The following is a 15,034-nucleotide window of genomic DNA, read 5'->3' as shown; positions in this document are numbered from 1 at the left end:
CCTGTTCAGTTTACACACTTGAGAGTGAACATACGCAGGTAAGATATACATCACTACATCACACTTTGAGGTTAAATCTGCTGCTCTTTAAAGGACCTGAGTTCAGTTCCCAGCAACCACATGGTGGCTCACCACCATCTACAATGAGATATGGTGCCTTCTTCTGGCATGCGGAACACTGTATTAATAAACAAAACTGTTTATATTACACATCAAATGAAAAAAATCAGAATAAGCAGTGTGTTTTTCAATGTTTCGTAGACACACACACACATATCTCATCCTAACCTACAAAACGAGAAAATCTAATAAATAAAATACTTTTAAAATTCTGTGTGTGTGTGTGTAGGGGGGTAATTCAGAAACATGCCTGTCATAGCACATACCTGCTCTGATTTGGAGTTCTTAAGTACACAAGGCATGCTTGCTCGCCCCTCCCCCATCCTGGGCAAGGCCACTATCTGCCTGTCTAGGTTATCAGCAAGGACCCAGCAGAGGCTGCCGCCTCAGTCTCGTGGTGTGACCCACTTTCCACCTGATTCTGGATGACCTTGGCGACACAGGTGTTGCTGGGAAAGGAGAGGGGAGAGGAGAAGGGGCGGACACTAGGCAGTGGAAGCTGTGTCCAGCTGGGGGCCCCAGGTCTGTGTCAGCTGTCCCGTCCTGGGAGGAAGAAAAGGCTTCCGTGAGCAGACAGAGCTGCTGGTTTGAGACCCCGTGGGAGGCCTAGTGGGCCACACGAGATCAGGTAATGCAACAGTGGCAGTGGAGACAGGGTTGCTATTGTGGTCAGTGGAGACTTCATTTCTGTTTCCATAGGGAGCAGGTGGGAGATGAGTGCCAAAGCCTCCCCATCCCAGACTATCGGTGGACTTGGCCCTTAGTGCTGGGGATGTACTGGCTTGCCAAATATGCTTGAGGCCCCGGGTTCTCCACCCAGCACTGTATAAACCGAGTGTAGTGGGGGCATAGCTATGATCCCATTATTCCTAATCCTCCAGTCTCAGGTGAAGGAGGAGGGTCACGGGTTCAGTGTCATCCATGGCTACATAGTGTTCAATTCTGTCACCACTTACATGAACCTTGTCTCAAAAAAAATAAAATAAAAATTAACAATCTTGCTTTAAGATTGCCTGGGTGGGCCGGGTGGTGATGGCACAAACCTTTAATCCCTGCACCTGGTAGGGATGGGCAGGTGGATTTCTATTAACTCAAGACCAGCTGGGTCTACAGTGAGTTCCAGAATAGTCAGGTCTACACAGAGAGATGCCGTCTTGAAAAATGAGAGAGAGAGAGAGAGAGAGAGAGAGAGAGAGAGAGAGAGAGAGAGAGAGAGAGAGAGAGAGAGAGAGAGGAGAGAGAGGAAACTCCTTCTTAAAGTAGAATCCCTAAGCTGGGACTATGGAATCTCTATGACAGTTTAGTGAAACCCTGTCTCAAAATAAAAAGGGGAGGGGCACTAAAAAAGGAGAAGGTAAAGAGAAGGCTGAGTGAGGCTTTATCAGTAGAGTGCTTGCCTGGTGTGTGCTGGACCCTGTGTTCAATCCCCAATGCTGGGGGAGGGTGGAGAAGTCATATCTCCATGTGACTTTTGTGGTGCTGGGGATGGAACCCAGGACCTCGTGTGCGCTGGGAAAGCGGCTGCGCCTCTCTGAGTTACCCTCCCAGTTGAGTGTATCCAGACCCATAGTGACCATTTTTTCTATTTAAGTCCTTTTTATTTTCTGGATGGGGAAACTGAGGCTGAAGGTCATAGTGGGTCGAGGTCGCAATCCAGGGCTGGCATCCTCCCTAAGCTTCCAGCATCTCTTGGATTGGGGGCAAAAAAAAGACAAGGGGAGGGAGTGGCAGGATAGAAGTGGCCGCCACCTGTGTTGCAGCTGAACTGTGTGCATGGCGTGGCGAGTGACTGTGCCCGAGCTACAGGACCAGCTGCAGTGTCCCATTTGCCTGGAGGTCTTCAAGGAGCCCCTGATGCTACAATGCGGTCATTCCTACTGCAAAGACTGCCTGGATTCCTTGTCCCAACACCTGGACTCCGAGCTGCGCTGTCCCGTGTGTCGTCAGTGGGTAGACTGCAGCAGTTCCCCGCCTAATGTTTCCTTGGCGCGGGTGATCGATGCCCTGAGGCTCCCGGGAGACACGGAACCCACCGTCTGCGTACATCACCGAAACCCTCTCAGCCTCTTTTGCGAGAAAGACCAGGAGTTCATCTGTGGTCTCTGCGGCTTGCTGGGCTCCCACCAACACCACCGAGTCACACCTGTCTCCACTGTCTACAGTCGCATGAAGGTGCGAGGGGAGGGCGGGCCGCTAGGAGGGGGAGGAGCGGAGCAAGGGGCAGCTCTCCTGAGCTCTCTTGCGCCGCCACTCGGTGGAAGAAGTCTACTGTACCAAGGCTCCATCACACACACCCGACTCCACCTTGGGAGCCTATGCCCAACAAATACAAGCATGCATTCATTCATTCATTGGGTTTTAAGGTTGATTTATTTATTGACTGTGTGCACCGAGTACCATGGCATGCAGAATCAGAAGACAACTTGTGGAAGTCAGTTCTCTCCTTCCATGCGGGGCCTCATTCATTGATTTGGAGCAGCGGCTTATGCCAGGTGCTGGGGAATCACGGCTGCAGGAATAAAGGGGAGTCCCTCCGCCAGACCTTTCACCTTCTTTTTCTTTGCATCTCTGGCTTATTTTATTTTGTTTTGCTGTCTGTGCTAGAGACGGAACTCAAGGCTCAGTGTATAGCTTAAGCAGCACTCAACCCCGAAGCGACATCGCCAGGTCTCCTTCGCTTCAGTGGGATGTTTGTGGTTCAGTGGTTCATCTGAGGCAGGGTTTTAGTATGGCAGCTCAGGCTGGCCTTGAACTCACTGTGCAGCCCAGATTGGCCTTTGGCTCTAAATCTTCTTGTCTCATTCTTCACAGGCATGTCCCGCCATTGATTTTTTTCTTTTTACAGTTTTTATTCATTTCTGTGTGGACACACGTGTGCATGTGTGTGGAGGTCAGGGGGCAACTTCCAGGAATCAGTTCTCTTCTCCTACCATGTAGGTCCCAGGATCCAAACGTCAGGCTGCATCTGCTGAGGCCTACCATTGGCCTGGCTTCTTGAGAGCACCAGCACGAGGGTGGGACCTTTGTTACCTGCTGTGTTTCAGGGGCTACAGCAGCGGCGCTCAACCACTGTGGGTCACGATCCCTTAGGGTTAACCTGCCCTTTCACAGGCCTTGCCTATTAGATATCCTGCATAGCAGATATTTTCATTATGATTCTAAGAGTAGCAAAATTACAGTTATGAAGGAGCAAAAAATGTCTTGTGGTTGGGGGTCACCACAGCATGAGGAACTGTATTAAAGGGCCACAGCATTAGGAAGGCTGAGAACCATTGATCTACAGCTAGAGCTGGCAAGTGGTGAGTATTCAAAATAAATATGTTAAATTGAATCCCTCAGTTCATGGACCTCAGGTGAACAGATCAACATCTATTCTTTAAAAAAAATTCAAATGTAATATATGTAACGCTTAAGAGTCACATGTATAAGGCTGGGGCGTGGCTCAGTGGTAGAGCACCTGCCTAGAATCCCCCAGTGAGGGCCTGGGGTGTGGTTCAGTGGTGGAGCCTCTGCCTAGAATCCCCCAGTGAGGGGCTGGGGTGTGGCTTAGAGGCAGAGAGCTTGCCTAACAGGTGCAAGGCCCTGGATTTCCCCAGCACCAGAAGGAAAGACAGAATATTATATGTATAAATTTGTAAGTGGGGCTGAAAGAGGTTAGTTTTATTGTTCTTTTTTGACCTGGAAAGACAGGTAGGACACCAGGGCTGGGCAGTGCCCATGCCTTTGACTGACATGTACACACTGGGCGTCTGATATGTGTGGCCCTGTGCCTGTGTCTGCTACAGCAAACAGTGGGGCAGAAGTCCCAGAGGCCTGGAAACTGCATCTCTCGGGATCTGAGAGTTCTATGTGTTGGATGCCGAGCTTAGATACTTCTGACAAGAAGCAACTTAAGGAAGGAAGGGTTTATTGTGGCTCATGATTTGAGGGTACAGTCCATCATGGTGGAGAAGGCATGGCGGCAGGAGCAGGGGGCCCTGGCCACACCCACAGTAGGAAAGCAGAGAGAGATGGATGCAGGTGCTCAGTTCACTTTCTCCTTTTCTCTCAGTCCTGGACCCATGGCCTGATGCCTCCCACTCTCAGGTTAGGTTTGTCTTCCTGGACTAAACCACTGTAGATACACCTTCACAGCCATTCCAGAGATCCATACCCACGCTCTTTCTAAATCTAGTCAATCTAGTCAATCAGTGGGCTTCCAACCTGAGATCCGAATCACAAGGACGATAAGGGGAAAAAGGAGGAGGAGATGAGGAGAGGAGGAGGAAGAGAAAGCAGCACCCGCAAAGGAGCCGGAGGCATGTGGGAGGCCATTCCAGCACTGGAGAGACAGCACGATGGTGAGGGCACTTGCTGCACGAGGGCCTGAATTTTAATCTCCAGCACCTGTGTAAAAAGCCAGTGGACTGGAAGAAAGAGACAGGAGGATAGCTGGGGTTGCTGGCTGCCCCCCTACCTTCAACATCATGGAGAGACCCTGTCTCGAGGACCAAGGCTGGCAGTGATAGAGCAGGACACCTGACATCCTCCACAGGCGTGCAAATGGGCACACACACATACACGCACGTGTGCTGTCCCACAGTTCAGAAGGGAAAGGGAGCTGGAGAGCCAGACCTAGTGGTAAATACCCCAGGCCTGGAAATGTAGATGCAGGAGAGTCAGAAGTTCAAAGTCAACCTTGGTTATAAAACAAGTTTGAGAACAAATGGAGTTACATAAAGTCCCCTTTTAAAAGAGAAAGAGAGCGAAGGAGGAGAGGGAGAAGAGGGAGGATGGAGAGAGGGAGAGTGGGGAGTTAAGAAGGAAGAAAAGAAGAGCCAGGCATGGTGGCACATGGGAGGCAGAGGCAAGCAGATCTCTGTGAGTTCAGGGCCAACCTGGTCTACATAGTGAGTTCTAGGCCAGCCAAGGCTATATAGTGAGGCCTGTCTCTAACAGACGAACATAAAATAAAGGAGAAATGAAAGAAAAAAAAAAGAGAGAGAGGGAGGGAAGGAGAGGTTGGAGCCAGATGGGACAGGCAAGTAAGCAGGACCCAAATCATGGAAGCCTGGATGAGCCAGGAAGGGACCTAGAGTTGATTTAGAAACCATGGGCAGATGGTGGTCTCTGGGGTTTGTAGCCTGACAGTGGTGTAGTCAGATCTCCCTGGCTGGAGAGTGGACTGGAGTGAGGCTGAAGGCTGCATTCAGGTTTGCAGAGACCAGGAACCAACAAGAGAAAGAGGTAAGGAAGGAAGTTCTGATAGGCTGGGATGCTTGGGAGGAAGATGAGGGAAAACCTGAGGCTGGAAGGTGGGAAGGAGGCAGCGTGTGAGGAGCCACAGCATAACAGGCAGGGGGACTGCCGTGACAGGGATGCAGTAGTCCCCACCTAGGGGATGCCGTTAATAGGGGCCAGGCAGAGAGAAGGAAGACACAGATGAAGCCAGGAGCAGCAGAGCTTAGGATATGGAGCGAGGGCTGGAAGGCTGGCTCAGCAGCCTTGTGAGCATACACTGCTCTTGCAGAGGATCCGTGTTTGGTTCCCAGCTCCCATGTCAGGTGGCTCACAGCCACTTGTGCCTCCAGCTGCAGGGGAATTTCATGCCTCGGGTCTCCTTGGGCACCGACACTTATGTGCACACCCCCACCCAGTTACACACACGAACACTCACATAATTAAATCTGTTTTAAAATCCTTGCATGGCCGGGCGGTGGTGGCGCACGCCTTTAATCCCAGCACTCGGGAGGCAGAGGCAGGCGGATCTCTGTGAGTTCGAGGCCAGCCTGGTCTACAAGAGCTAGTTCCAGGACAGGCTCCAAAACCACAGAGAAACCCTGTCTCGAAAAACCAAATAAATAAATAAATAAATAAATAAATAAATAAATAAATAAAAATAAAAAAAATAAAATAAAATCCTTTCATGAGGCAAGGGCTGTGGAGACAGCTTAGCCAGTATGGTGCTTGCTGTGCAAGCATGAGGAATTGAGTTAGATTCCCTAGACCCACATCAAAAGTTGGGGTGCGGTAGTATATGCTGGCAAAGCAACACTTAGGGCTTCCTGACCAGCCATCCTGCCTAGCTGAATTAGGGGAGCCCCAAGACAGTGACAGGGCTTGTCTCAAAACACAAGTTGGAGAGTACATGAGGAGTAACACCTTAGGTTGACCTTTGGCCTCCACACACATGTGCATCTGCACATACATAGACATGCATGCACACAGGATATGGGGAGAGAGAGAAGAGTAGTGGACTGTGGCATTCTGGGAATCAGAGAGCACAGCACTTTAAGATCAGCTGTCTGTGTCTATGAGGCCTGGAAGGGAGCATTGAATGTAGGATGTGGTGCCCCACGCCTGTAATTCCAGCGTTCTGGAGTTCTGAGGCGGTAGGATCAAAAGTTAGAGGCTATCCTAGAGTACTTACAGGGGAGTCGGTCTCAAAAACAAACAAGGAACTGAGTGGTGGTGGCGCACGTGAGTCCCAGCACTCAGGGAGCAGAAGCAGGTGGATGGATCTATGTGAGTTCAAGGCCAGCCTGGTCTATAGAGCGAGTTGCAGGATAGGCTCCAAAGCTATACAGAGAAACCCTGTCTCGAAAAACCAAAAACCAACCAATCAAACAACGAAAGCCAACGACAGCAAAAAAAGCAAACAGCACTTGGGAAGTAGGAAGATCTGAGTTGGCAGCTGGGTCAGTAAGACAGCTCAGTACATAAAAGCATCTGCTGTGCAAGTGTAAGGACCTGAGTTCAATCCCTGCATATGGTAGAAGGAGAGAACCAATTCCTTAAAGCTGTCTCCTCCTGACCTTCACACGTGCCTTGGCATGTACATGTACACACACACAATTTTTTATAAAGATATGCTGATTGATTTTTTATTTTTTTAGACATTATCCTTCTGGCCTGGAACTCACTAGGGAGCACAGGCTGGCCTGGAACTCACTAGGGAGCACAGGCTGGCCTGGAACTCATGATTTTCCGGCTTCAGTCTCCTGAGATTTGGGAACACAAATGTGTGATTTGCTTGTTTATCTTCCTCTCCCTGGGGTCCAATTCACTGACCTGATCGCAGTGTGCTCTGTTTAAGGGGTGACCATCAGGGTTCCGTCCTGAGGCTGTTGGAAATGCTCTTGGGTCTACCTGTCTAGGGCGAGAACATGGCATCAGTTGCCCCTGCATACCTGGGCTTGCTTGCTTCTTTTTTTTGATAATTTTTAGATTTGTTTTATTATTTTATCTGCATGAGTATTTTGCCTGCATGTATGTGTGTATCATGTGTATACCTGGAAAGGAGGTCAGGAAAGGGTGCCAGATCCCCTGGGACTGGAGTTAGAGATGGTTGTGAGCTGCCACATGGATGCTTCAAATCAAACCACTGAGCAATTTCGCCAGCCCCTTGTTCTCCTGGTCTTCTTTGCCTGGCCCTTCGCTTTCCCTGCTTTCCTTCCTTCCCTCTGCCTCCCGTCTCCTTCTTCCTCCATCTCTCTCCCCTCTTCTTCCTCCCTCCCTTCTCCTTCTCCCTTTCCCACCCCTTCCCTCCCTCGCCGTTCCCTTTCTCTTTCCCTCCGGGACATAGTCTGGTTACATACAGTGTCGGCTGGCCCCGAGCTGCCTCAGCCTCCTGAGTACTGGCTGATAGGTGTACGCCATTACGCCCCTCTTCCTTAAGTGCTCTTCACTGTGTGTGGAGGGCACTGGGATGCTCTGCTTCCTGCTCTGGCCCCACTGTCACGGTCACTGGGAAACTCCCGAGAAGAGAAATGGTTTGTGCTGCACGAGAGGGAAGAGCTGTAGGCCGGCTGCTCACAGGACGGTGGCATGTCACCTCCAGGAAGAACTTGCAGGCCGCTTATCTGAGCTGAAGGAGGAACGGAGGAAAGTGGAGGAGCACATTGGCAAATTGGTGAACAACAGGACCCGGATTATCGTAAGTCCCTTCCCTCCGCCTGGGGCCCTAGATCCAGCCACCCCATTTCCTACAGATCTCAGGTTCCCACTCCCTTCTCCTCCCCGACCACCATTCCCTCTTTCTGACAGGGTCTTGTGTAGCCCAGGCTGATCTTGACCTCTTGATGTAGCTGAGAATTACCTTGACCTTCTCACTCCTCTACCTCCTCTTGCAGAGTGCTGGGATCATAGGCGTGTCCTACCATGCCTGGTTTATACAGTGCTGGGGATGGGACCCAGCGCTTCATGCATGCTAGGCAGGTGCCCTCCTGCTGAACCACATCCCTGGGAGATTCTAGTTAAGAGCTCTAGCACTAAGCTCTACCCCCCAGCCCCTCATGGGAGATTCAAGGCAAGGGCTCTACCACTGAGCTACCCCCAGCCCCTCAGTGGGGATTCTAGGCAGGGGCTCTACCACTGAGCCCCACCCCAGTCCCTCACTAGGGGATTTTAGACAATTGTTCTACTGTTAAACTCTGCCCCTGACCCGAATTTTCTGAGCTTTTAGTTTGTCTTTATTTTTGTCATGCTGTAAATCAACCCGGAGCCCTGGACAATTGAGGTGAGAACAGGATTCTAAGCACTGAGCCACCCCCAGTCCCAACCGCCCACAAGCCCTTTTCTAGTTTGCCCTTTACAGAAAAGGGCGCCTTCTGTACAAAGCCAAGTTCAAAGAATTCCCTGGTGGCTGTGGGGAAGTCCCATTCCTTATAAGGGAATTGGACCCAGTTGTCAGAACTGGTTCCAAGTTGACTTTTGTTCAGTGCCCTTTGAGGCTGTGATAAGGTAGGACTGGAGTCCCGGAGATAAAGTCCCAAGGCTTGGGCCCAGGTCTCCCCTACTCTCCGGTGTTACCCGTGTCTGCTTGCCTTAGGACAAAAGTCTGGACAGAAAGTTGTCGGCTTTGGGGGCTAGGAGTGGCAGAGGAGGGACAGCAATGCTACGCATGCTCTCACTCAGCACTGAGCCTTAGGAGGAAGATAATGGAGATTTTGGTTTGGTTTGGTTTTCTGAGACAAGGTTTCTCTGTGTGACCCTGGCTGTTCTGGATCTCACTATGTAGACCTGGCTGGCCTCTGCCTCCCAAATGCTGGGATTAAAGGCATGTGCCACCACCTCCCGGCTAGGAAAAGCATGAGGGTTCTTTAATCTGATTACAGCTGAGTGACTGTCTTTGATCTACGTGTCATGTTTGTAAGCCACACTTAGGGTTGGTGGGGAAGCATGTAATACCTGGCTGTCCCTTTCTACAGTATAATCCTCCCCTCCCCCCTGCTCTTTTTCTGTTTAGTTTTTTTGTTTGTTTAGTTTGTGACATTGGATCTCACTATATATCCCTGACTGGCTTTGAACTCATAGAGATCTGCCTGCCTCCTGACTGCTGGAACTAAAGGCGTGAGCCAGCACACCCGGCCCTAGTTCTTATTCTTCTGTATTATTACAAATCATTTTACTCTTCAGCTGTTCTGTTTTTCTAAAACTGAGTGTTTAAGACCATGTATGTGACCAAAAAGTTACCTACGTATTTTTACTCTCAAGGTCAATTGAAGATCACTTCTAGGGCCTGGGGAGGAGCCCTGGGTTCCTTTAATCTGTTCTCTGCCAGTCACACTGTGGGATATATTCAGGGTCTTGCTGACTAGGTGGCTTCCCGCAGAAGTGTTGAGAACATTTGAGTCTGGGGCTACCCTACTTTCAGAATGTACACTCTTGAGAGTGTAAACCCTGGACCTCCACAGCTCTCTCTGGTCAAGAGGATGAGGATGGGTGACTTGCCAGAGCTGCAGGACCCCTTGAGAAGCATCCTGTGATTTCCTGGAAAGTAGCTGTCCTGAGGGCATGGACCAAAGTGTGGGCTGTTGTCTTAGACCCTGTATTGTTATTGGTTTTGGCCTCCAATATCCAGAAGGTCACTTACACCAGTATTTAAGAACGAACAGTGCTTTTCAAACTTAGCTGTTGATAACACGTAGATAAAGTTTAACAGACATGTTTCTAAAAACACCCTACCTCTGTCAGGGCTCAGTTCGTAAGGGAAGGCTGACGCGCTCAGTGGAAACCTGAGCGTTATCTGACAAAACATTAAACCTGTGTTCTCTAAGCACATTTTCCTAATAAAACAGCTTTATATTTCAGGGAAAACTTAGGAAACTTTGTAGCTTAAACACAGAGAACATGTGCATTATATAAGAGCATGTCTTAAATATTTTAAAATAGCATGTAGCCATGAGCGGTGGTCCTTCAATCCCAGCACTTGGGAGGCAGAGGCAGGAGGATCTGTATAAGTTCCTGGACACTCTATTTGAGTTAGTAGAGATCCTGTCTCAAAAGAGAGATAAAGAGTGTGTGTGTGTGTGTGTGTGTGTGTGTGAGAGAGAGAGAGAGAGAGAGAGAGAGAGAGAAAAGAAAAAAAAGAAAATTAAATTAAAAAATAAAATAACAAGGCTAGAGAAATGGCTCAAAGGTTAAGAGCACTGACTACTCTTCCAGAGGTCCTGAGTTCATTTCCCCTCATTGTGGTTCACAACCATCTGTAATGAGATCTGATGCCCTCTTCTGGCATAGAGGCATGTATGCAGACAGACACTGTATACATAAAAAAAAATCTAAATAAAATAACATCTAAATTAACCAATTTGTTAAATATTAGTTAAATAATAAATAAATCTTAATACAACAAGCGTTTAGAAACTAATTTTGGTTCAAAGTATTTACTTTCCGCTGGGTAGTAGTGGCACTCAGGAGGCAGAGGCAGGTGGCGGATCTCTGTGAGGGGGAGGCCAGCTTGGTCTACAGAGCGAGTTCCAGGACGGGCTCCAAAGCTGTAGAGAAACCCTGTCCCGAAAAACCAAACCAAAACAACAACAAAGTGTTTACTTTTCATTTTGAGTTCCTAAGGTAGCCAAAGCAGCATAAAGTCTCCAGCATCTCTTTACTCTTTGTGCCTGGGCTCTTGCTAGTCTTACTTTTCCTTGCTTACTTTTGCATGTAAGCATATTAGTTGCTTAATCTTAAAGCACAGAGACAAGTGACCATCTTAATTTTTGAGTTCCAGGAATAGTAGAGTCTAGGAAGATCAACCCCCAAGTGAGGCTATTTCTCCATTCGCGTGAGGATAGAGGCTGGAACAAAAGTCACTATGTCCTGAGGGGCAGTTTATTGTCCCCAAGCCATAGGGACTTCTGGGAACCAGACAATGACCCAGCGAACAACACTGTAGGAACGCTTAATGGCGTGCACATTTTGTCTTCTGCTTTAGAGTTTCAGTTACACTGTTGACTAAAACGAATTTAGCCTAACTTGGCAGTTTGAATTTTTATATGACCTTGTCTTGGTTGCTGTTCTATTGCTGTGAGAGGATGTCATGACCAAGGCAACTCTTATAAAAGAAAGCATTTAATTGGAGCCTTGATGACAGTTTTAGAGGGTTAGTCTGTGATCATCATGGCAGGAAGCAGATGGCTCTGGAGCAGTAGATGAGAGCTTCACATCCTGATCCACAAGTGGCAGAAGAGGGTGGGTGCAGAGGGAGAGGGGGAGAGAGACAGACATTGAGTCTGGCCTGGGCTTTTGAAATGCATACTCTCTTATGCATACTCTCAGTGACACACCTCCCCGACAAGGCCACACCTCCTAATCCTTCCCAAACACTTCCACTAATTGGTGACTAAGCATTCAAATATATGAACCTATGGGGGGCCATTCTCATTCATAAACCAAACAGGTGCTGTAATGGTCTGTCCTGTCCCTTTAAGAGACAAGTCCTGCCCACTCCCCCTCTTCTGCCGAGGTAAGCAGATCTTCCTTCAGCTTTCAGCCTCTTCCCTCTCTGCCCCTTCTCTCTTCGGAAGAGGTGGCTCCCCTGCCTCTCTCTCTCCCCTCCTTTCCCCCTTCCCTTTCCTTCCATAACCTATTGAATAAACTATACCCAAACCCTCTCCCTGCATGGTGTGCCTATCCGTCTCCCATCTGCCATAGCTCCTTGTGGGACTGGCTGCCCTGCCGATGAGGTCTCTCACCTGCCACCTCCCATCTGCCTGGGACCCACAGAGGCCTCAGGTGGTGGGACCCGGCTTCCTCTTGTGGCCCGCTGCTGCTTCTGGGGGAACTGAACCATTTTATCTAAACTATTACAGCTGTTGATGGAGAGAGAAGGGCCTCCTACACCAACAGGCGCTATATAAACAGTATTTGAAAATCATGAATAGAGGCTGGGAAAATGGTTCAACAGTGAAGAATGCTTCCTGCTCTTATAGAGGACTTGGGTTAAATTTTTATAACCAACACGGCACCTCACAATAATCAGTAACTCCAGTCCTAAGGGATCTGACACCCTCCTTCTGGCCTGCAGGAGCACTAGAAAGTCACGTGGTGTATATGCATGCATACAGGCAAAACACTCATAAAATAATAAAATAGATCTAAAAATAGATTATTTTGATATGCATGAGTGTTTTGCCTGTATGCATGTATGTATACTGTGTGTATTTCTCATGCCCAGGGAGGCCAGGAGAGGGTGTCAGATCCCCTGGGACTAGAATTTCAAACAGTTGTGAGCTGCCAGTAGGAGCTAGGAATTGAGTCCAGGTCCTCTGCAAGAGCAACAAATGCTTTTAACTTGTGATTCATCTTTTCAGCCCACATAAATGAATTTTAAAAAAGATCTAGAAACCAATGCCAAGGCCCATTTCTTTTCTTTTTTCTTTTTGAGACAGAGTCTCTTTATGTAGCCCTAGAACTCCCTACGTAGATCAGGCTAGCCTTGAACTCACAGAGATCCACCTGGCTCTGCCTTCCAAGTGCTGGGATTAAAGGCGCGCGTCACCACGCCCACCCTCAGTGCTTATTTCTGACACAGCAAAATGTGCAATGATCCAGTGATGATTCAGCAAAAATCCAACTGGTACTCAGTAAAATGGCAAACTATGACCAAGCACAAAAAAATAATAAATTGGGCATAGTGGCACACATCTTTAATCCCAGCACTTTGGAGGCAGAGGCAGGAAGATCTCTCAATTTTGAGGCCAGCCTGGTCTATAGAGCAAGTTCTAGGTCAGCCAGAGCTACACAGGGAAAACCTGTCTTAAAAAACCTAAATAAATAAATAAATAAATAAATACAGCCAAACATAACTCAGCCAAGGCAAACCATGACTCAACAAAAAGCACACCATGACTTGACAAAAAGATCAAGCCATGACTCAGCCAGAAATTCAAACTATGACTCAGTAAAAGCAGTCAAACATAATTCAGTAAAGCTCCAAACTGAGACTTGGCAAAATTATAAACAATGACTCAATTGAATAACCAACCATACTGCACACTGGTTCCTTTAGGTTTTATAGGGTTAGAATCAGAATTAGGAATAGAGTAAGGAGCCGGACGGTGGTGGCACACGCCTTTAATTCCTGCAATCCAGAGGCAGAGGCAGGCAGATTTCTGTGAGTTCGAGGCCAGCCTGGTATACAAGAGCTAATTCCAGGACAGGCTCCAAAGCTACAGAGAAACCCTGTCTCAAAAAATCAAAAAAAAAAAAAAAAAAAAAAAAGGGAATAGGGTAAGGTAGTTGCCTAGCATGCATGCAGCACTAGGTTCAATCCCCAGTACTGCAAAAAGTAGAAAAAACAAAAACCTATAAAGTAGGAGCGGGTCATTTCTAGGGCTCCCAGTCACAACGTGAACTTGCAGCTGTCATCAACCCACTTGGCATTTAGGCTGAGCCCCCTTCAGGATGGGTCAGAAAAACAATGAGGCCACCCCCATCCCAGCAGCCCAGCTGTGGCTGCCCAGTGACTGGCCCTCCTTGTCTTAGAACGAGTCCGATGTCTTCAGCTGGGTGATCCGCAGAGAGTTCCAGGAGTTGCATCACCTGGTGGATGAAGAGAAAGCCCGCTGCCTGGAGGGGGTAGAGGGTCACACGCGTGGCCTGGTGGCCTCCCTGGACATGCAGCTGGAGCAGGCTCAGGGTGCCCAGGAGCGACTGACCCAGGCCGAGCAGGTGCTGGAGCAGTTCGGTAACGAGAGTCACCATGAGTTCATCCGGGTAAGTGGCTAAGGGTGTGGTTCCCAGCTCTCTCCTTAGCAACGCAGGTTCGACACAGCAGTAACCCTCACCCCTGTTCTCTTTTCTTCCAGAAGTTCCACTCCATGGCCTCCAGGTAACAACCTCAACTGAAGCTGCTGGGAGAGAGGTCAGCCAGTGTCTGTGGGCACAGGCCTCTCGTCGCCATGGTTCCTCCCTGTGCTCTAACCCTAAGCTGCTCCCCACATGGGGCTCTGTCACTGAGTCCAAGGAAAAGAGCAGAAGTCAAGTTCTTGCCATCGGGGTTCTCACAGAGTAGTGGTATACAGGAAAAATTGGTCCCATCCCTGTGGTAGCTATGGTAACAGATACGGCCTCAAGCTATAGACACGCTGTGGAGAGGTGATGACCAGGGACTGGCAGAGGCATATAGGTGTGACAGCTGACGAGCCCATAGTGTGCAGACAGGCAGAGTGGAAGCCATGTTGAGAAATAGGGGTAAGCGGGTGTGCAGACCACAAAGTTCAGCACTGCTTTGAAGTCAACTGTTATGTGTGAGGAAGGGGACAGAGATGAGGAGATGTACCAGGCAGGCAAAACCAGAATGAGGGCCCTTGAGGTGTGTGCTCTTTGTACTTGGGAAGGGAGTTGAGCCCATGTGAGTGCTGGAAATCTCAACAATTTCTGAACCTTCCTCAGCCCCTGCTGACGTACAGCTTGTTTTCTCTTAAATTCTTATCTTAGATGTGCGGGTGTTTTGCATGCATGTGTGTCTGTATGAAGTGCCCACAACAGCCATAAGGGAGCATTGGAGCCCCTAGAACTGGAGGTACAGACAGTTGTGAGCTGCCATGTGGGTGCCGGGTCTTCCTGAGGAGTAGCCAGTGCTCCTCACTGATGAGCCATCCCTCCAGCCCCTCCCAGTTGTCTCTATGTGTGTTGTGCATGTGCATTTATA

The 15,034-nt window shown here is 48.9% G+C and overlaps 1 protein-coding gene across 1 annotated transcript; it reads left to right on the top strand.

Annotated features, from left to right (window-relative positions):
• The first annotated feature begins 1,893 nt into the window (after nt 1-1,893).
• Nucleotides 1,894-14,216, top strand: LOC130871942 (E3 ubiquitin-protein ligase TRIM50-like). Its single transcript, XM_057765663.1, has 4 exons — nt 1,894-2,292; nt 7,940-8,035; nt 13,867-14,097; nt 14,190-14,216. The coding sequence occupies exons 1-4, from the start codon at nt 1,894-1,896 to the stop codon at nt 14,214-14,216; spliced, it is 753 nt and encodes a 250-aa protein (XP_057621646.1).
• Nucleotides 14,217-15,034: the final 818 nt, after the last annotated feature.

This window comes from Chionomys nivalis, chromosome 3, assembly GCF_950005125.1.
Source record: "Chionomys nivalis chromosome 3, mChiNiv1.1, whole genome shotgun sequence".
NCBI classification, from domain to species: Eukaryota; Metazoa; Chordata; class Mammalia; order Rodentia; family Cricetidae; genus Chionomys; species Chionomys nivalis.
Note: the sequence above shows the minus strand (reverse complement) of the source record. Positions and strands in the feature narration are given on the sequence as shown.

Coding starts and splice junctions, on each gene's coding strand:
- LOC130871942 (XM_057765663.1), top strand. CDS start 1,894: ATGGCGTGGCGAGTGACTGTGCCCGAGCTACAGGACCAGCTGCAGTGT. Junction 2,293..7,939: donor CTGTCTACAGTCGCATGAAG/GTGCGAGGGGAG, acceptor TGTCACCTCCAG/GAAGAACTTGCAGGCCGCTT. Junction 14,098..14,189: donor GTCACCATGAGTTCATCCGG/GTAAGTGGCTAA, acceptor CTTTTCTTCCAG/AAGTTCCACTCCATGGCCTC.